The sequence below is a fragment of the Pempheris klunzingeri genome, chromosome 4 (assembly GCF_042242105.1).
Source record: "Pempheris klunzingeri isolate RE-2024b chromosome 4, fPemKlu1.hap1, whole genome shotgun sequence".
Classification (NCBI taxonomy): domain Eukaryota; kingdom Metazoa; phylum Chordata; class Actinopteri; order Acropomatiformes; family Pempheridae; genus Pempheris; species Pempheris klunzingeri.
Window position 1 is genome coordinate 30,092,090 of NC_092015.1, and position 21,981 is coordinate 30,114,070.

Sequence of the window (21,981 nt, forward strand, 5' to 3'; positions counted from 1 at the left end):
GAAACACCACCGGTCTGTACCAACCTTTTTTCACCAAATGCCACCCAGCAGGAGCAGCCGTATGTGTTTAATACTGATGGAAACAACAAGAGATTGTTCACGTTTCTCTTGGCTGCCAGTTCGGGTCATTTCTGTCACTGGAGACCAAAGATCCCTGTGGTGTCACCTGAATCAGTGAGTTCAGATATGTTCAGGTTCAATCTCAGGGAGTTTGAAGGTAGAATGGTGCACCAAGCTGTCTGCTGCTGCCTCCATCAGTGTTTTAAAGGTTTAGTTTGGATCAAACTCAACACTCTATTAGGAGGAAGCGGTGGGCTCAAAGCTCAGAGCCAGTCAGAGGTATCAGCGGACTATTCCTTTAAGTGACACAGAGCCACAGCAGCTGCTGCTGCTGCTGCTGCTGCTGCTGCTGATGATGATGATGTGTGGTGCTGTGGTAGTGAACCCTGTCACCACACGGGGCCCTGACAGCAGCCTCTGCTGGTTTACATCCATACTGCTGACTGAGGAGGGCAGAGGAGCAGGAGAGTTCTACCGAGCACTGAGGAAGGATGTTCTCACATGAAGGATGGACCAGCGGAGGCCATGATGGGTTTAAAGCTCAGTCATCTGCGTGGAGGCCGAGCACTCCGACGGTCCAATGAAGGACAATCTGCTGCTGGTGACCCTGAGGAGGCAGAGCTGCAGCTCACTGACCTTCCCCACTCCGACACCCCCCCAGAGGAGTCAGCCCTCAGCTCTCCTCAGATCAGCTGCAGCCTCCGGACGCTTTCCACCACTGCTACCCAGCCTCAGGACCCTCATGTGTCCTGTAGGACTCAGCAGCAGCAGCAGAGGTCTTCAGGGCCACAGTGTGGGCTGTGGGACCCCGGCACTGGGTCTGGGCATGGTCCTGCTGCAGACTGTGACCTCAGGCCCCCGGCTCGGCCTCCAGCTCGGCCCCCAGCTCAGCCCCCAGCTCGGCTCCTAGCTCGGCCCCCAGCTCGGCCCCGGCTCAGCCTCCAGCTCGGCCCCCAGCTCAGCCCCCAGCTCGGCTCCTAGCTCAGCCCCCAGCTCGGCTCCCAGCTCGGCTCCCGGCTCGGTCCCCGCTCAGCTCCTAGCTCGGCCCCCAGCCCGGCCCCTGGCTCGGCCCCCGCTCAGCTCCTAGCTCAGCCCCCAGCCCGGCCCCCGGCTCGGCCCCCGCTCAGCTCCTAGCTCGGCCCCCAGCTCGGCCCCTGGCTCAGCTCCTAGCTCGGCCCCCAGCTCGGTTCCCAGCTCGGCCCCCGGCTCGGCCCCCAGCCCGGCCCCCGGCTCAGCTCCTAGCTCGGCCCCCAGCCTGGCCCCCGGCTCAGCTCCTAGCTGGGCCCCCAGCCTGGCCCCCGGCTCGGCCCCCGGCTCAGCTCCTAGCTCGGCCCCCAGCTCAGCCCCCAGCTCCGCTCCTAGCTCGGCCCCCAGCTCAGCCCCCAGCTCCGCTCCTAGCTCGGCCCCTAGCTCGGCCCCCAGCTCAGCCCCCGGTTCGGGTCCTAGCTCGGCTCCTAGCTCGGCCCCCGGCTCAGCTTTAGCTGAAAAAGCAGCACTGTGCAGCGGCTTGTCCTCCGAAGCAGATGACAGTTCAGAGGGGCTGTCAGCCGTTTGCATGACACAAGGTCAGAGGCAGCGACTGCGAGTCAGCCAGAAACCACGACAGACTGTCTGTCAGCCAGGAGCCTGGGGGCAGCGGGGGGGGCGGCAACATTTGGAAGGGTAATGAGCTCGGCCAGAAGGAAACACTGGAGGCGCAGCGTGTTTCTACAGCGTCCTGTTGTCACTGTCTCTCTTCGGGGAAAAGGGATGCTGCCTCCCCCCCATACACCCATACACCCCCCCCCCCCCCCCCCCATCATCTCAGCCTGGCTGTCCTCGGCCCCCCACTCTCCCCTGCCGGCAGAAACGTGCTCCGCTGGCTGAAAGGCCAATTTCCATCATGGAGCTCATGAATACTGAGAGGCCTGGAGGAGTCTGATGAAGAAGGTACAAAGGTTGCAGACTGTGATGTGCAACCTGTGAGCAGCCAGGGAAGATTTCCAGGACAACAGGCCGGAGGAAGAGGAGGAATAAGACAGATCCGAATAATTTATGCTTCATTTTTTAAACGGTTTCACACAGGGAGGCTGTGGCTGTTAGGGGGAGGGCACGTTTTTCATTTCATTCCAGACAGAAGTTAAATAAGAGCCATTAACACCCAGAGAAGAGCCTGGAACTGGCGTTTGGCCGTCCTGGAAGTGCTGAGGCAGCAAAGCAAACAAGTGGAGCCGCTGTGAGGAGCGAAGCTGAGCAGCCGTCTGGGGACGGTCCCCCACAGGGGGGAGAGCAAAGGGCTGTGACCCGTGAAGAGAAAACAGCACGAGGTCGACCGCTACGCTTTGTCCCAAATATGAACCATTGGGGTGGGGGGGGGCGTAATTCTAGTCATCAATGAAAAGACATTTTACAATATGTGAAACCATTAAAGCTGCTGCTGGACCTCGTCTCTTCTCTAGGTTAATATCCTCACGCCTGTGTCTGGGTGGAGGTTTTTGGCCTTTGGTTTTACAGAATAGACTGGCCTCAGAGCAGCGACACATGAACAGCGCAGACGGAGCTGATGTGACGAAGCGTCTGAACACAGCAGCGGTGACGTCGACTTGGAGACTGGTGGTTCACTTTGACACTCACTGCTGACGAGTGTCAAAGTGAGTCAGTCATGCTTTCTCACTGTCACTGCTCTAATTTTCATGTTGATGTCTGGTTTGTCTGACACACATGCTGCAGCCTTTCTGTGCAGAGCACTGCAGATATTTACACTGTGGACTGCTCCTGCAGTGGTTCACACATCACCACTGAATGTGACGCCATGTGGTCTCAGAGCTCTCATCCACTCATTCACAATTTATTGGAGACGAAGTTCTCTCCAGCAGGTCCTGGACACTGTTACCTGTGAGCAGGAGCTCCTGGTCTGAGGCTCTGACCCCATCCTCTCTGGTGGGGGGGGGGGTCCTGCAGCGTCTCCTCCCTCAGTGGAAACCTGTGCAGGTGAACTGGACGTGTCCCACATGTGAACAGTTGTGAGTCTACATGTGTGTGAGATGCTGGTGACGTGTCCCAGGTGTTCCCAGACTCTGAGCCCAGGAAATATTTCTTGTGAAAGGTGTAAGTGAACCCCCCCCAGTGAGTCCTTGTCCTCGTCCACACGTCGTCCAGTCACAGCTGGGACACGTTCACATGTTACTGCTGGAAAAACTCTGTTAATGAGAATGATTGAGTTTTGTGATGCAGCCAGAGTGTAAAGTGTGTTTGTGAGCTACATGAAGGCCGTCTGCTCTCTGAAGTCATGAAGGACAAGCTGCACCTCACACATAGCAAAATATTAGATTGCATATTGATCAGCAGAGGAAGATTACATCTGAGGTCTCACTCTCATGTCCCTCAAGGACACTTTGAGCCCTTAATGGAAGTCTGGAGACAGACAGACAGACAGGCAGGCTGTGGATGGACAGACAGGCAGGCAAGCTGTAGACAGACAGACAAGCTTTGGGCAGACAGACAGGCTGTCGGTAGACAGACAGGCAGGCTGTGGACGGACAGACGGACAGACAGACAGACAGACAGCTGCTCACGAAGACATTTCTTAAAGTTGTCATCAGTCGTTCTGTTTTTATGTTCGACAGCTGTTAGACACGTTTTTCATGAGATCTGCTCTGAACTCCTTTTCTCTCAGTTTCTACACAGAACATGAGTCCATGTGGTGAACGATATTTAATCACTAACCATCGGACGTGTCGAATCAGTGGAAGAACACACACCTGTGGGTCAGTCACATGACAGGATGTGACCATTGGGGGGGGGGGGTTGTATGGAGAATCCATCGCAGACGGGACCCTAATGTTTGTCTTTGTATTGACTGATCAGGTGAACACGTCCTCCAACAGACGGTAGCTTCCTGCTGGACAAAGTGACAGTTTGATAACACCCCCCCCATTGTGAACTTAAGACTCCAGATGAAAAGTCAGAGTGTCATCGACCTGATCACAGGGTCCCTGAGGGCAACACGACGGTCTGCATGACATAAAAAACCCAAAGTGAAGACAAAACATCTCAAGCCACCGTCAGGCTTCACAGGGAGGCTGCCGCCATGGGGTGTGGGGGGGGTACGGCCACCCTGATACAATCACTGCCCCCCCGGTGAATATAAATGGAGCCTCAGTGTGGTGTTGTGTCTGGTTGTTCCCAGGAAAGGTTTTGTCCCTTGGGGGGGGGGGTTCAGTGTGGCCTCCCCTGTGAAACATGTGGGGGGGAGACGCTGTTCACTGCTGCCCCCCCCCCCCCGTGTTTTATCTGAACTAAAAAACAACTGACAGTCAGCAGAGACACGTCTGAAGACACAAAACAGTCATGAAGCCGTTCTAAAACAGTCACCATCATTTATTTACAATATATTAAACTGTAATGCAAAATTTATAACAAGTGGTCAATTTGTTCATAGTGAAAATAAACATGAGCTATTTTCAGCGCTAGCATGAATCATACACATATTTATATATAAATACCATGTGCAGTCAGCAACATTAGGTCTGCTCGTCAGTTTTTCTGTGGAGGCCAGACTCTTTATCAGGTCAACAAGGTCAAAAACACATGACTGCATAGAGAATAAGAATGAAGACAGGAGTCTACAAAGAAAAGCATGAATAGTAGAATCACACCCAGCTTCTCCCACAATGAACAACAGCCACAAGTTTCTCTCAGAGCCAAACGCCACGTCAAGCAAAAACATCTTAATGTGACTCAGACAGACGACCAAAGGCTGTGAAGTAACACTCAACCAACCAGGTTCCTCCTTTCCTGCTGTTCAGAGGCATCACTGGATTTAAAGTAAGGAAAGCTGTCAGATAAACAGGCCTCAGATTTCACAGTATTGGTTTTACAGGCTGAACTGTGTCCAGTTGATGAAGTTACACTTAAAGTACCAATGAGGCTTCACAGGAGAAGTCTGGTGACATTCCACATTTTTCTTATTTCAATCAAAGCCCACGAAAAGACACGGATCCAAGGAAAGATCAGGTCGTTTCACTGGGATCTCTGTCACTTCAAACTGTGTGGGACACAAAAAACGTGTAATAATCAATCTGTAACGATGTGTCTGAGAGAATCTGTGCCGCTGTCACTCATCACCTACAGGCCCTGTTGCTCTATATGTAAGTTAAGTAGCTTGTCACTAAGCGAGGCAGCGGAGGCGCCGTGAGTGAACACAGCGATGTTACTCCATGTTAGCTTACTGTAGGGAAGGCTGTGTGTGTTGTGGCTGCATTAACTCATGTGTGTTCCCGGTAGATTTCAGCCCTAACAGTCCTGTTAGCAAGAACTGCTCAACAAGCTCCTCTTTAGCGAACAAGCTAGCTGAGCTGTTGTTACTGACTAGCATTAGCATGCTGTAGCCAGACATTTAGGAAAGGCCTGCAGCTTTAGTCTCTGTAAGCCCTCTCTACAGGTTTACGCCTGCCACATTCATTTTGCTGAAGAGCACTGAGAGACGTGGCTGAAAGCTCAAAAAACACTTGTTACGTGGACCTTTGAGTTTAGAGTATTTTACTGCATCCAAAGGTCCAGAGATCCCTCGGCTGGTTTAGGTCTTTCCACGTGTTTTGCAGAGAATAAGAGAAATATGGAACGCCAGCAGCTGTTCCCTCTAACATGCTGGTTGAGGAGATCAGACGCTCAGAGGTTTGTGTGACAAACCAAACGACTGGTGCCCAAAGTCAAGTACGTTCCCTTTGGAGAAGGACAGCAAAGTTCAAACAAAACACAGGCGGCATGAGAACAACAAGCACAAGGACAAAGTTAAAGGATTGTGGCGAGTACTTAGTGAAATCAAGTCGAAAGAAAATAATACAAGGCGTCTCACAGAGGGAAGCTCACACCTCAGGTAAATAATCTGCTTGACGGCGGTCCTCTGCAAAACAAATCTGTCAAACATCAGAAAACTAAAGATTCAAATGGAGAAAAATGCTTCTCTTCCACGGCGGAGAGGTCACTGATGCAGTCCTCCCCCCAGGGAGGAGATCATCTGCCAGCCAAAGGCAGAAAAACTTTTCAGGCAAACACAGAGCGAGCAGAAGATGATGAAGATGATGATGATGAAGAGAGTCTTCAGTGTTCAGCGCAGCAGTTGATGACACGCCACAGCTGCAGACGAGCCCACTTAAACCAAATGGCACTTGTCCCAAAAAGGAAAGAAGAAGAGGAAACAGGATGGGACTTCTCCCAGGACTGAGTCAGTGGAGCAGTGAGCACACACACACGTGAACAAAGGCTTTTTGGCAAAACACATTACTGTGGTGTACTTCATGTGCAGAGGAGAGGGAGGGGGTCAGAGACAAAGACAGAGAAAGAACACGTCCGTTCTGAATGTAGCCTCGGGCTCTTTGGCTCACTTACGATCGTGATGATGAGTTAACCAGGAGCAGCCGGCAGACGGTGGTTAGTAACGGAGCTGCCGACACCACGGGGTTCATCAAGCTATGACTACGATCCTGAGAGGACGAGTCCCAGGAAGCTCTGACCGACTGCTGGAACATCTACAGTGTGTGAGTGTGTGTTCTCCTGCGGAGTGAGTGCTGAAGCGTGTTTGCATGCAGGAAGCGGAGAACAGCTGAGCCAGGGTGTGTTTGAGATGCTGGCGGCGAGGACTACGACCTGCTCTCATTAGGCCCGTCCTCGCCACCGTCGTCGTCGTCTTTCATATGGCTGCTATATCTGTATCGAGAGTAGTAAGACCCCTGGGTCGCCCCGCCCTCTTCCTTTTCTTCTTCCTCTTCCTCTTCATCAGATCTATCGAAGCAGTAGCGCCTTCGGCTGGGGGGGCTGGAGAGGGACAGAACAAGTAGAAGGTAATGTTATTATCAGAGGAACAGTCTGAGTGCCTTAGAGCACCCGACGCACTGCAGCACAAACACGTGCAAATCACCACCATTATCATCATCATCATCGCCTCAACAACACATTCGCTGCATTCAGAAACAAACTGATACATAAAATCTGTTCTGGGGAAAAATATTTAAAATACAAACTCACAGGTTGGTGGGGGATCTGGGGACTGGGGAAAACATGGAGACTGACGTAAAGAGACAAAAGAAACTCTTCAGTCTGACTGAGAACGGCTGATAAACATGACTGAGACTGCTGCAGTAATCTGTAGTACCGCTGCAGTACATCTTCCAGCCTCCGGTGGCAGCACTAAGCACACTGCAGCTGAGCAGCGCTCCTGGTGGGAGCAGAGGAAGAAAACCTGCACCAGCTTTCCTTCTAAAGTGTGGAAGAGACCTTTCTGATTGGACTAAATCCAGGTTTCTCTTCACTCATCTGACAGTTTTTCTCAGTTTACTCCGGTGTGGGTGCATAACAGAGCCATAACAGCCCTAAAGGTTCTGTGAGACAGAGATATGTAGAGGTCCTGGATCAGGGCTCAGGCAGGACACATACCAAACATATATCAAATACAAGCGCACAGAGAAACACTGCGAGTCGTACACAACAATGGAATAACTACTGGAACAAATGTGGCAACACGGCACTAGTTTCCACGGGACACTGAAAGCATCCCCAAACACACCAGTGGCTGAATTCAACCACTTGTTGGTTAAAAGTTGAAACTGAGCAGTTTTTTACTGTGTGATTCTGATGCCATCAGAGACATTAGTACACCTAGCATTAGCCTTTTATTAGCCTTTTGCCGACTTCATCTGTGGTCGGTGTCCCAGAGAACCTCCTGCTGTGTTGTGTTTCACCATCACTGAGTGCTACTGGCAGTGTTTCTGGATCTTCTTTGGTCTAAGTGTTTTATATATATTGTTCTAGCTTTGACAGGCGTGTGTTGTCGAGGCGGTGATGAGGTGATTTTCTTTGGTGGCTTGTGCCTTCCTGTGTCACAGTGTGTTGAGCAGCTGTACATTTAGCCATGTTGTGGTGTTAGCAGTTCCTCTAGCATCTAATGGGCACAAAATCTCATCCAGTGTGGCACCACTCCAGCATGCAGAACTGTTATTAATGTTACTGAGGTATAAATCTGCCATTAAAGTAACACATAACAAAGCACTGTGACAGCTGGGAATCCACCTCTCAAATGTTACCGTTGTTACGTGAATCGGCACAAAGAAGAAAACAAAAAAACCTTCTGAAAATGAAACACAGGATTAATATTATCCAAACGTGATTCAGGACATTGTTTTTTAGCATCACCTCTAATATTCCTAAACTTCCTAAACGCCAGTGGAATCCAGCCCCATCGTCACTCTACAGAGTCGAGCCAAGTTTTATCACAATATTTAACATTCAAACTGCTTAAATATTGCAAACTGGGGGTTAATTACTGTCAACTGTGCATCTCAAATGAATTTGCTAGCTGGTGTAAATCAATGCTCGGGGTCTAATTATACCTGCAGTTACGGGACTGGAAGGAAAAATTTATTATGGCCTCTCTTAATTGACTCCTGTTATTTTTACCTTTCTGGGGCTATAAATCAATGTGACATGTCGGGAGTAATTAAAGGCTGAGTTAACATCCACGTTGAGTGCAGTGTGATAAAACTCACAGCACACCCGTCTTTTGTGCTCCCACAGAGTCCTCAGCAGCTTTAGACAAGTGAACAGAGACTGTCTGGCTTCAAACTGAGAATGTGTGGTGGTGGTAGTAAACATCAAACATTATCAGCATGCCTACGATGACACGCCGTCAAAAAAGCATCCCCACATTAGACGTGTCAGCTGTGAAAGCGTCAGTGATCCCCGTCAGAGCGAAGGGAGACCATTTCATGCCCTGATTGATAACAGTGAAAAGGTGTTTGGTTAGTTAGGTCACGTCATGCTTCAAAAACACTCCTCAAGCCAACTCTCTCAGGCAACCACCTACTGCCTGCCTCAGTCACTGTCGGGCCGGTACAGGTACTTCATCATCAGGCTGTCCACCTTCTTCTTCCTCTTCTTGTCTTCCTTTTTGTTGGGGGGCTGGCTCTCGCTCTGTGGCACAGCCTCCCTTTCGCCTTCAGGGCTGGACGCCTTTCGCACCGGGGCCCTCTTCACACTGCTGGAGCTTCGGTAGGAAATGGTGGAGGCACCGGAGCTCGACTCTGACCCGGAGTCCGACTCGGAATCTGAAGACGAAGAAGACGACGAGGAGGAAGACGAAGATTCATCCCTCTTCTTAGACTTTTTCTTGGACTTCTTGGACCTCCTCTTGGAGCTGCTCCTGCGATGACGGTCATCTCCGGAGCTGTCGGACTCGGAGCTGTGGCTTCTCTTCTTTTTCTTGCTCTTGCCTTTGCTCTTGCTGCGATGGCGACTGCTGCAGCTGCTGGCGCTCCGGGGCGGTCTCATGCAATCCACAGCAGACGCAGAGCGTCTCAGACTGCTGGTAGGACGAGTGCCGTCTCGACTTTGGACGCCTATGCTGCGATCTTCGTCATTCTTGGATTTTTCCTCTTCAACCTCAGAGTCATCTAAGCTCCTGCGCTTGAATTTGATGGGCTTGAAACTGAGAACTTCGTTAATTGCCTTTTCTAGGTCAGGGTCAAGGTAGTTGCGATGCGTGACTAACTTGATGTCCAAGTTATCGACCAGGTCATTATCAGTAGTCGATGATCTGGCTTGCGGTGGCGGCATGGAGACGCTGCGGCCAGTGGACGAGTGAGGGCTGTACGCCGACCTCTCGGTGAAGGCCACGCTTCTACTATCATCAATATCGACGTCAAACTCGCTCAGGCGGCAGCTGCGTGCCAGCGACATACGGGAATCTGCTCGGCTAACACTTCCAGGACTGCGACCCCCTGACCGTCTGCTAAAGCAAGGGCTGCTGGGATCGCTGCCATACTGGGACCGCCTGCCTCGACCCTCATCTAGGCGGGAGGTGCTACGGCGGTGTCCAACAGGGCTCGACAGACCTAAGCTGACGGTGGACTTGCCATCGTTCTCTGGACTTAACCCAAGACGAGTGGAGGCCCGGCTCGGTGCAGCGAAGGAAAAGGTCGATTCTCTGTCAAAGTCGCCCCAGCGGCTGTCCATGCCTTTCCTCGCTCGGCTGTTGGCCTCTGAATAGGCCTGGGAGATGACTGATTCTCTGTCGTTCATGACGTCCCCTGCCTGTGACTTCCTCCGGGAGCTGACTGAGTAGCCGTCATCCTCAGAGGTTTTGGGTTTGGTTTTATGGAAGGACAGAGTGTCCTCTGAGTCTGCGTTCTCCTTGAGGGCACTGAACAGGGCGTCCCCTTTGCCGCCGATGGAATCAAGGTTGGATCGTTTTCTGTAGCTGAGGGAGCTCATCACTGACACAGGCCTACTCGGGTCTACCTCTTTGCCCTCTTTATTCGTCTCTTTCCATTCCTTACCCTCTTTCCACTCTTTCCCTTCTTTTGCGTCTACATTTACAGCAAATCTAGAAAGAGACACCAGCGGAGAGGACAAAGGAATGAAGACAGTGGGACAGAAAGTTACAAAGATGAGATATTGGGTAAAATGGAGGTGAGTGAAGGAAGAGAATGAGAAACAATTAAATAAAACTTGACAAATAATAAAAACAAAGACGTGATGACAAATGGAAGAGATGAAATTCAACTAAATGTGAGTATAGCGATGGTAAAAGACAGTCTAAGGCTGGAGACTACTGACTAGGGTCTAACAAGGGCATTTTCTGCATTAAAATGTCAAGATAGACACAAAAGTAATGGTACTGCCCACCATGGACAAATGAAGGCCACAGCAATGATAAGAATGGAAAAAAAACACTTTAAATCAACACGTTAAACTTGATAAACCTTTAAATAAAGCCCCCGTCCTCCTGTTTCCCCCCTTTTGTTGGTCTATTCTTTGTTGGTGACTGAGAGAACTGGGCAGGAATTCCAATGTGCCTGTGTACCTGTGTAAATGGCACTTTAAGTCACTTGAATGTGAGACCTAGAACTACAGGAGGAGGTTTTGGCCGGCTCAATGAATCAGTCAGTGTATCCCTATTGGGAGATGCTGCTGAGAGAGATTTAAAAACTTTTTTAAAGTTGGGAGTGGCTCAGCTGAGGGGGGGGAAGTTAAATCTTCTAGTAAAGAGACAAATCTGGGGCAATCGAAGCTGTCAGCAGGCAGACACATTCATTAATCTCAGCGAGTGGCTCAGGTAGACTACGCCAGCTGGCCATTGGGTACGTCGATAAATCTACCACGGAGGTGGTGTGTTTTTACAAAAAGAAAGTCCCCTCTCCACCAAGCGGGTGACAATAAAGACAAAGCAGCTGGAAAATACATTTAAGTAACAGCAATCCCCTCATTTCAGCCAAGTACTCTGCTCTGCTTTATTTCCTCTGGCTCAGATGGTGTAAACCTTTTCACCAGACAGGCTGAGTCCAGAAGCGCCCACTCGTCTTGGTGGACTGCGTACTAACTGCTGGAGTTTTATACTGACCTGGAGCTCTTGAGGCTGCCGTCATCTGAGAGGTTCTTGGTGGAACCTTTGCTTTTGGACAACCAGGACTTCACCCCGTCGACACGATCCTCCACCTCAGAGTCTGTGTCTGAATCCCCCTGACTGGTGAGGAGTCAGAGACAGGAGAACAGGTCAGAGGAGGCACAGGACAGAGAAGACGGCATAGGAGGTTAGAGGAAGGCAGAGGTCAGACACGGCCACTCAGGAGCATTTCTACCAGTGCTGTAACATGTCTTTTACCTCATTCTCTCCCCTCTGTCATCCTCTGTAGCTGGAGGAAAGTTAGAGTGGAAGCATAGAGGGACTGTGGCGTTTATTCTGGATGCACATGCAGTGAGTGTAAACACACGACCACGCCAGCAGAGGTTCTACAGACGTAACATCACGCTGAAACGTCTCCCTGTTGTCTGGGGAAGATCAATGCGCTCCACTACCATTACCCCTCCAGAGGGACATGGGGTCTTGTCGTCTCTGAGGCCTCGCTCATGGAGCCAGCTCTGTCTAAACCAAATCTGAAGACTAAAACGTGTTCCTCTACCGTCCCTGAACGTCCTGGTTCATGTGGGTCTTCCTTTCGAACTTGGGCCTCTAATATTGTTTGTGTAAAACGATCACTTTTAACATTGTACTGTGAACGTTTTACCGTTTCTGTGATGTCCTTGACATATGTGTTTTATTTTATATAAATAAAATCCAAGAACACATCCTAGAGTTCAAGTGGCTCCATGAACAAAACCCAACAGCAGAGCTCAAGTACAGGAACTTTGTGTTTTTCCAACTCCTGTTATGTGTAAGAAGATTTTACTCACACATTCATTGCTGAAACACTTTTTACACACCAACCAACCACCCAGACGACTACACTTGTACTTCGATATCTAAATCCCTTCTTTGACAGTGGAGAGGAAAGTGAGTGTCAATCATGGTTTAGGAGATAACTTGAAAACTTTGAGGGGTTAGGGTTAGGGTTAGGACAATGTGTTCTATGCCTGATCACTCGATTTGATGTATGAAATTAGCAGATACATATCCCAGAAACATCAAGTATGAAAATCAATGGATCCCACACTTCCATAAATGGAACGTAAGACCGTCTTTTATTGGACCCCCGCCTGCAGACTTTATGCCCACAGTTTGGAACGCAGCCTTTGTGTCTCCAAGCTGAAATGGATCTTTTTCAACTTAAAGGTGGAGCTCTGCTGCATAGGTGGGAGAAGTTGTAATAAGCCTTTGTGGGTCCACAGGGAGCTGTGGATAAATGGCCTTGTGTGATGTCACTTGAGTCAGCTTGGTTTGGATCCGAAGAATGAAAAACGTGAGCTGAGCAGACCTCATCAATCCTCATCTCTGCTCCACGGGGCCACGTCAACTTCTACTAGCATAACACATCTAACCTTATGACCAAACTCTTGGCAGCCGAGGTGCACTGTGGGTAATGTAGAAGAGAAAAAAAAGCATGGAATAAAACTGGTTCTCTGGTTCTACTGCGTCGATTTGGATCATTTCTTCAACAATAACGTTACAGGAGAAAACACAGAAGACTGATGCATTCCTAAAACACTACAGGAACCGTACTTAGGATTTTCTGTGTTACTGCAGAACCTCTATCTCAGTTTATAAGCTGGTCTGACTTTAGCTGACTGTCCCTTTACCTGTGGAGATCTGTGTGTGTCAGAAGGCCGTAGGACCTGAGTAAAAGATCAAATCCTGTCTCACTTTTCCTTATGTTACATGTTACCTTCCACTTGTTTTCAGATCTCTAAATGTCATCACAACAAATGATGAAGGACAACAAAAGCTATGAAAGCAACCTATGTTCAAAAATCCCTGATTTTTTTTACCTGCACAGAAGAGTGGCAGAAAATGTTCAGATTTATCTTTCATCTGGTAATTATTCTCATCAGCAGTCCTGTGCACACACGCAGGCGTGAGCATGCACTCATAATTTCACTTCTTGACAGAATGATTTGGTACACAGCTGGGCACTGCACTGTTTTTCCTCTCAATTATCATTACACGTTCACAAACCACTGCGAGCCACCAAGTAAAATAGAGGGCTTGTCATAAAATTTGACACGGATGAAAAGAGAGCAACACTCATTAAGTGCCGTCAAAGCCCAGTGCTTGTGTGGCGCTGTGAAATTAAGTTGTAACAGCTTAATAGTCCTACAAAGACATCAGGGGGAGGCTCAGCATCTCTGCATCTGCTCACAAAGCCGCCCATCTAGCCGAGGAGGAGAGAGAGAGAAATGTTCCTTTCTCCGGCACACGGAGCTCAGAAAGGCCCTGTTACACCTATAATTAAAATGATTAGCAGTCAGAGACAAAAGCGCTCTGGGTTTTAAAGGGCAGATTTCAAATAATGGCTGGCGCAGTGAGATCCAAACACATAGCGTGCTAGTTTTTATGGAATACAATGACTGTAATGTTGGGGCTGCATTCACACCGGGGACGAAGAGGGAGGTGTGGGAGGAAGGACGGGGCGGACTTTAACGCTGTAATTAGCTTTGCAGAACATGCCCCTGTCATTAGACGGTGTGGGGATCCGCAACCTGAAATCCACCTGTCCCCTTATCTGAACCCTTTTACAGCTAAGCTTCGTAAGGATCCGTCAGCTCTTCTACAAACCTCCTTCAGGCCTTCAGCCTTTGTCTCCACTGGCTGCACTCGTTTAAAGAGCTCCTGATTTCAGAAAATGGGACAATGGAAATGGGGACATAAGAAAAGTTGAGGATTTTTTGTTGAATCTTGTAACGTTGACGACACTGCAGAGGCTCCTGAAACTTACAGCGCTTCTAAAATATAACTGTGTGTGGAGCAGAAACTCTGTCAGTATGATCCAATTGTATTTTTTTTTTAGAAACAACATACCAACAATAATGAATAATAATAAAAATGTTCGGGTGTACACATTGTTTTCTCATGCTGCCCTGATACTCTACAAGTCAAACAGTACCAGGGCCTCTGAGTAAATGTTGCTCTCGCCCTCCGGCTGGAAAACTTTGAAACCTCTGTCATTATTCTCACAGACTTTCTTATCTGAGCACACTTTCATGATGTATTCAGAGCACACAGACACAGCTCTCAGGTCTACAGCCAAAACCACAATGGTGGGCACTATATAATTGAGCGCTTCACACATGGTGTCAACCACAATTTATGTTCTTGACCACCACACCATTAGTTAAGCCCTGCCGAAAGCCTGGGGGAAGCAAACAAACACAGTGGCGAGGAGACATTAATTGTCTGTGACATTCTGCCGCCATTGGTTGTACATCTCTGTTACACACTATTACATTCATCATTAGCTTCTATGGATCCTCGTGCTCGGCGCTGCTCCTCTGTGTCCCTGGGTCTTATAGACGCCACTGTTTGTCTCCCATATACCAGAGTGTCGAGCCAGTGAGGCCCCTGTGGCTCTGGAGCTCAGACACACATATGCATCCTCTCCAAGACCATCAGGAAACATTCGCATGGAAAACTCCTCTCATCCACAGCGTCTCACGGAGAGTAACACTGGAATTAATCTGTGCTGCTTCTCCCCCACTGCACTGAGCGGGGACGCCAATGTGATATCAACACATGACATATTTATTTAGCCATTGATTCACTGCACTAAAGACCAACTGAAGTCACAACAGCCTTTATGTAGTCAAACATCCGGACTACAGGGAATTTCAGATTCCACGTTCAAACTCTGTAACACTTCACAGGTCGTCTTGGGCGATTCATGAGAAATGCCCCTTTTATCCTCCACCAGAGAGCGGCCAGAGAACAGACGTATGAATGTACACTGGGTCTCTGCTATCTGCAGCGTGCTGGTTTGCACCCCGAGTGGTACTGACCAATCACGTTTGAGCAACAGTCCCTGTGGAGAGCAAAAGAGGCCAAACACTTTGGCTGAAATGCAACCTCACAACCCACGAGCTACCGTCTGACCCCCGTCGGCTTGGTTTACTGCTGTCCAGCTTTTGAAATCTTGGTACGACGTTCTCACTTGAACATGCCGTCCTGTGGGTTGTGTGTTCCAGTTAAATCACATACAGCTGAGAGTTCATTAACTGCTGCTCAACAAGCTACAAGACATGCATGTTATGTTATGTCCATGACCTAAACTCATTAGGCAAGTGCACCTGTATCAAAAACTGATTCCATCAATAATGATCACTGTTGGTTAAATAATCTGAATAGCATCTAAAGACACATATAAAACTTCAATCAGCCTATTCAGAGAGTTACCTTGCTGCAGCTGACTTTCTTTATAAAACGACCCTGGCCAGTGCAGATAATGTTCATCATGTTCTCTGTACCCTAGTGTGACTGCTTACTGCTGCAGCATCTCAGCTAACGGCTTCTAAAGCGTTTCAGCCGACAAGCTCACGCTAACAATGTTAGCTAGCTTAAGCTGATCAGAAGTCCACAGACACCAGACTCATGTCTTGTCTTTAGCTTTAGCTGCAGTGTGAGCGGCTGGGATATGTGTGTGAAATGAATAAACGGGGGCTCAGTGTGTGCGCCACAGTATCAGTGGCGTTAGCACAGGCGGCTAATGTCGGTCAGTTCAGTCTGTGTTTCCTGTAACTCAGCGATCAGCTGATGGATCTGAGGGACAACAGCAACCAAACAATGTGACATAAAAATCACACGTTTTTGGTCCAGATCCGTCCTCGACAGAGACCCCTGGATGTCACTCACACAGCACATCTGTACGTTGTGGTAGAACAAATCCCCAACATAATTTCTGTGATATTTTAAGCTAAAAGTGCTCCTGCCTTTCTGGACTTAATACAAATGGACTTACGCTGTACTAATATGAATATTTTCACGTGTGTAGCTGCAGAACTTGAATGAAAAGAGAAGTGCATGTTGTACCTTATCCAAACAGCAGGAAAGATGAGCTACCACTGCTTCCAGCTCATTACAAATCAAAAAAATAAGAAATAAGCCTTTACAGCATCAGAAACCAAACACTGGCGGGGGGGTGGCCAGAGGTTAGCGGTGTGTGTGTGTGTGCCACTCGCTTGGTGAGCAGCGCTGCTTTTTGTAAGACATTTGAGGGTTCTGCATTATTAAACAAGTGCAAGTCAAAGATTGATGAGGAACACACCAGCTCCTCCTCCTGCCAGGAGGGCGGTCGCCGCCAAGCCTCGGTCACATCCAGCCCCGGAGCAGGCCGATGAAATATTAAGAGGGCCCGGGGAGCGAGATGCTGACTGCTGTTCAGACACAACATCAGCGTCCAGCATGGCAGAGAACACAGCTGGAGATATATTTACCCCCCCGGAGGCGTGAGGGAGACCTCTGCCTCCAGGGGGGCGACCGCAGAGATCACGACTCTGTAGCCCTTCAACTCAAAGCTTGGCAAAGTGGTTAAACAAACAGGGACCCTGGGGGGGGGGCATGCAGGGCTCAGCTCACATACTGTCAGTAGTGTCCATGCGTCTCAGCGTGGGGGGGGCATGCAGTGAAGAGCGGACTGGGTTAGGAGAGACTCTCTGAGCACTGGTGATGATGCATTATCCCAAGCCTTCAGTCATCAAAGGAAAATCCCCCAGTGGATTTACTGCATTCTTCCTCCTGTGTGATCTGGAACTGATTCTCTGATCTGGAACTGATTCTCTGATCTGGAACTGAACGCTCTTTGATTGTGAGCGCCTGACACCAAAAGCTGATTTCTTAAAATAGATGAAAATGATCACAGGAAGCCGAGAAAATATGACAAACAGCACAAGAGGCCCAGAATAGCAGGTGCATTCAAGAAAGAGCGGACTGGTTTTTCTGTCGGGGGATTTTTCCTTTAAATGTCAGCTCTTTTCTACAGTCTGACAGGCAGAAGTGATGGACTAACTGGACCGAAACTAAATCCGGAGAGAAACTCGAGCTTTTCTCTCCCCTTTATCAACTTCTACACTCCATGTTCATGACTGTGGGACGCTGCATCATTTCCAGTGGCGCCAACAAACCCAACAAAAGTTCAGGCTCCTCACGTTCGGTTCTGTCTTTTCTGATACTTTGTCACCATGTCTTGCAAACTGGTCGTGATGATGAAGGTGATGATGATGATGGGTGGAGGGACAGACAGGAAAAGAAAACAACAAAAGACAACAGAAAAGAAAACATGAAGTGAGAACCAAGTGAAAAATAACACATCAGACGTGCCTCAGTGACTCTGGGCGCCATGGCAGATGCTGTGATGAGCTGGTTTCAGAGTGGAGCAGAGAGTCCTAATGACTCACTGAGCTGTTTACTGCTGCTGGAGGAGAGCAGCTCTCACGCAGGACCTTCGCTCAGTGTGCACACCCCCACAGAGAAAACACTGGGTGTGAATATCATCGTCGGACTGAGTCCAAAGAGAACTGCCTTTGGACTGCTGTGTCTGGAAACACGTGATCGTCTCAGAGTAACTAACTCACTCCCTCCCTCACTGGTTTTGTCTCTGTGGAGTCGAAGTAGATGTTCGCTGGGAGAAACGGCGTTAACCACAAGGAGCAACACGTGCAGTAAAAGACCTGGAGGGCTGCGATTGGACCACTGGTCACATGGTAGTAAGACGACTGCTCATCTTAAACGAGCAGTTAATGACTTTTTGATAAAAACTGAGGCCACATGCTGGTCTGGGGTCAGGATGTGGTTAGCCTAGCTTAGCATGAAGGCTGGAAGCAGGGGAACAGCTCCTCTGTCTAAAGCTAAAGATCCACCTAAAAACCCACTTAAAGTGACGACAGGCTCCAGCGGATGGTCCTCACAGAGTAAAGGGGGGGCACAAATACACGTTTGTCAGTATTTGTGCAAAAAGGTTTGTGTAATTGCACAGTCTGGAGACTGAGACACCTGAGGTGGTCTACGTCCTGCCAGGAGCTGTGGATAACAACACATCGGTTAGAGCAGTCCGACAGGTCTTTGTTCTCATGGTCTTCATCAGAGGAGAGCTAACTCATTAAAAACTCCTCTGATGAAGACAGTGTGGTTGAAAGCTCAAGAAAAAGGTAACATTTGTCAAACTATGACATTTATGCTTTCTAAAGACAGACAGCAAAATCTTCTTGATTATGCTCCTGATGACTGAGCAAATGTCATCTGCTGACAAACACAGCTCAATGGCCACTTTCTAGCTTTTTCCAGAGCTTTCAGCAGAATCTCACTCAGATTTTATTTGTACCCTGTGATACTGAGGAGACTGGACCCCCCCGGGCATCTGCCTACAGACTCCTGTCCAGCTCCAGACCCAGAGCTGAACTGTTTTCTACCTGTTGATGAGGTCCTCATTGTCCTCACTCTCCATCTCGTCCTCGATGGCGGCCTGGAGGTCTCCGATCCTTTTGAAGGCCAGCTTGAGGTCTGCCTGCAGACTCTGATTGGCAGCCTCTAAACTCTCGATGTCCATTTCCTGTGAAGGAGACACGAGTCAGCTGAGCAGGACGAAGGCTGGAGCAGCTGAGCTGCAGACTCTCCTGTTTGTCACGTCCTTACCAGCTCGTGTCGTTTGCGGCTGGCCTCCGCCTCCTTCTTGGCCAGTTCGCCCGTCTCCTCCTTGATGTCTCGGATTTGTCTCTGCAGACGTTTGTTCTGCTCCTTCTCTCGATTCTCGCTGCTGCTGCGCTGGTCTCGTTCCTCCGTCAGCTTCTCCAGGTTCTCCTTGAGACGAGCTACAAGGCTCTGAGCAGCAACAGAGACAGCAGGTGGAACAGCACGGTCAGACTGATACCAGTTATACATGCACTGTCTGAGCTCATGTAGAGCCCACCGGATGGGATGGGACAACATGTACGACATTAAAGACCTGCTTTCATTTGAATGTTGTCGGTACAGTGACGATGGCAGCGGATGAAAAATCAGAGGAGCACTAACATCATCACATTTTATCATTGAGAAGACGATCATTTTTAATGGATGCCAATCCATCCAGTGACTGCTGAGGCAGCTGGTGTCTGATGAAGAATCAAAGAATGACACACAGGTTCATCCCTGTAGACCTGTCTGCACTCGTGTCACTCCGTACGCTGTAGTCTGTAACGGTTATATGTTGATGTGTGATAAACTTTGTTCCTGGTTAAATGAATTCAAATCCAATGAGTGATATTCACCCTCTGGACAACATAAACATCTGAACCAAACGTCGGAGCGGTCTGTCCAGAGTTTGTTGAGATATTTCACTCTGGACCAAAGTGCTGCTGTCACATTGCTGCTAGCGTTGTGCTACAGCATCGTGCTGAAAACCAGGATCGACCGGTCGTCAGGTCAAACTTCCGGAGAATCAGAGCACATTCAGAATTGAAGCCTGCTGTGGTTCAGTGAGGTTAGTTATGAGCGCAAAACTTCTCCAGTGAACGCAGTCAGAAAACAATGTTAACTATTGATGAGCTTCTTTGTATCAATAATGCATTGGATGGCTGCAGCGGACTTTCACTGCATACATGTTCGTGTTCAGCGGTGGCTTAACTCCTATACGAGTCCTTTAACTGTGCAGCACATCTGTATTCAGTCTGAGCATCTTGTCAGCGGCATTGGCCACCCGCCCCGTCCATATTTCACCTTCTGAGTGGGTGTTGTGCTGTGCCTCCCCACATCTGTATTGATTGAGCTCTGCTACCTCCAGCTTTGATGAGTTATACTATCAGGCAACCTGAAATATTCACTCACTGCAGTTTTAATGCTGGTGAGAAGCCATAAAAAGCCGACCGAAAGGCAGAATGAGTCTAACCCATGTGTTTACTTTCCAAACTCTGCACATTTCGCCACAGGCTAGAAATCCAGCTCTCTTTAAAAAAAAAAAAAAATCACATTTAATAAATAAATATATTTGTTTTGACTTTGGAGGGCAGGGAGCACAGGGAGTGTGCCTGGTGGTGAGCACATTGCACAACTAGTAATTACTAAACTCAACCTGCAAAATTGAGCACAGGGTCATTTTATCAGTGGGCGAGCGAGGATTTCAATTTCTCCCTGGGAGCATGCAGATGGTAACCTTTATCCTTCACTTGTGTTTTTTGTCTCGGGCAAAATCTGAAAGCAATTTGAAAATGACAGAATAACAAATGGTATTGTCAAGAGACAGTAACACAAGCTAGAGGACAGAGCAAAGCGGGGATGGTTATATCTAACGGGCAGTGAAACATACAGAACATTTTCATGTGGTGCCCTTTATGTTCAGTTCATCTCAGCCCTTTTCTATTTCTGCAGCTGATCTCTGACCACAGCAGCACAGTTTCACCTCTTCCCGTGTCTTCTGAATGCTGGAGCTTCCTCCCCCAGAAACACACCACCACCAGCACCACCAGCACTCCTCCACTGGCTCTCACCTCCAGGCGTTTGACCTGAGTCTTCTCAAACTCCAGCTTGGTCTCCAGCTCACGGATCTTGGCCTCCTGTCGGCTGACGAGGGATTTCTCCACCATGGACTGCTCCTGGAACTCCAGCTGGCTCTGGAGGGCTTGCATCTAATAGACACACACATGTATGTCATTAGTAAGCGTTATCCATTAGCTGGAATAAAACCATCTCTCGTTTTATTCATGTTGTGATCACTTGTGTATCGAGCTTTATGTCCATGCAGACGACGCCCAACACGACACTCTGTCCCTTCATTTTTGATGGAGTTCCTCCGGCTAAATGAGGACAAAACTGAGATTGGATTGAACTGGACGTACAACTGACAACCCTCTCTCAACATATACAGCACTTTTCTGGTCCCCTCCAGTGTAACTACTTAATCTAGTTTGATTTCATGTGTACCGACTGAACTGACACAATCAGAGAGTCGCCTGCACCAGCAACCTGTGCTGCACCCAAACACAGTAGTGGGTTTGTTTAGGCTGTGAAAGGGGCCACTAGTGTCTGAGTACTGAGCTTTGTTTCTAGTGTCTGTCGTGTGTGCACAGTGCTGGAAGTCAGGCAACAACGGAGGACCTTAACAGATAAAACGCTCACACTAAACAAGGAGGCCTCGTACGGAGCTCAGTACGAGGTCTTACCCTGTAAAATCCTCCAGTGCTGCCCAGCTGGACTTCAGAGGGTGTGTACACACAACAGATGCTAGCGTTAGCCCCGTTAGCTCCTGAAGAGAAAAGATAAAGATCAGCTGGGGGGACCAGACCCCGACCCGAACATCATTTCTTTAACCTCAGAAGAGGACAGGTTCAGGTGAACGACTGTTCAGCTGCTAAACTCTCATTGGGAGCAGCTGAGTCACGTGAAGCAAAGTTTGGAATCAGAGGTCCAGTCCGGTCTGTGGTTCGATGTCAAACAGTTTGAAAATGTTTACATCGGTCCCACTTCCTGTCCCTGTTCTTGGAGTTTGATTTGTCAGGTAAAGCTGCGTCTGCTGGAGAAAACATTCATGCATCAGCAGTCATTACGAGGATGACAGCATTAGCACGTTCAGTGTTATTGCTTGGCTGAGTTTGGGAAACCGAGTTGGCCATCTGTGTCACATATTGCCAGCGCCAATCCTGCTTGAATGACACATCAATTACATCAAGGGCTGTATTAGTCAAGAGAGCAGTGCAAAGGCAGAGGAAACGGGCTGC

The 21,981-nt window shown here is 48.9% G+C and overlaps 2 protein-coding genes across 5 annotated transcripts in view; both read right to left on the bottom strand.

The window, feature by feature from the left end:
- Positions 1-1,143: 1,143 nt before the first annotated feature.
- LOC139199586 (uncharacterized) lies at positions 1,144-1,617 on the bottom strand. Its single transcript, XM_070828635.1, has one exon. It carries the CDS (start codon positions 1,615-1,617, stop codon positions 1,144-1,146), a length of 474 nt encoding a protein of 157 aa, XP_070684736.1.
- Positions 1,618-4,398: 2,781 nt separating this feature from the next.
- The window catches only part of myo18ab (myosin XVIIIA b), a 104,726-nt gene continuing 87,143 nt past the window's right edge, over positions 4,399-21,981 (bottom strand). Inside the window, exons 37-43 of one of the 4 annotated variants that reach the window (XM_070829819.1) lie at positions 20,755-20,892; positions 18,926-19,111; positions 18,703-18,842; positions 17,443-17,487; positions 11,435-11,557; positions 8,900-10,417; positions 6,723-6,855 (exon numbers count right to left, since the gene is read on the bottom strand). In XM_070829819.1, the coding sequence (XP_070685920.1) occupies positions 8,908-10,417; positions 11,435-11,557; positions 17,443-17,487; positions 18,703-18,842; positions 18,926-19,111; positions 20,755-20,892 (2,142 nt within the window). In that variant the 3' untranslated portion in view covers positions 6,723-6,855; positions 8,900-8,907. Of the gene's footprint in view, positions 6,856-8,899; positions 10,418-11,434; positions 11,558-17,442; positions 17,488-18,702; positions 18,843-18,925; positions 19,112-20,754; positions 20,893-21,981 lie in introns of all 4 variants that reach the window. The other 3 variants (XM_070829821.1, XM_070829820.1, XM_070829823.1) reach the window with 3 other exon arrangements.

Bases quoted from the DNA above. Each gene is read 5' to 3' on its own strand.
- LOC139199586 (XM_070828635.1), bottom strand. From the start codon at position 1,617: ATGCAAACGGCTGACAGCCCCTCTGAACTGTCATCTGCTTCGGAGGAC.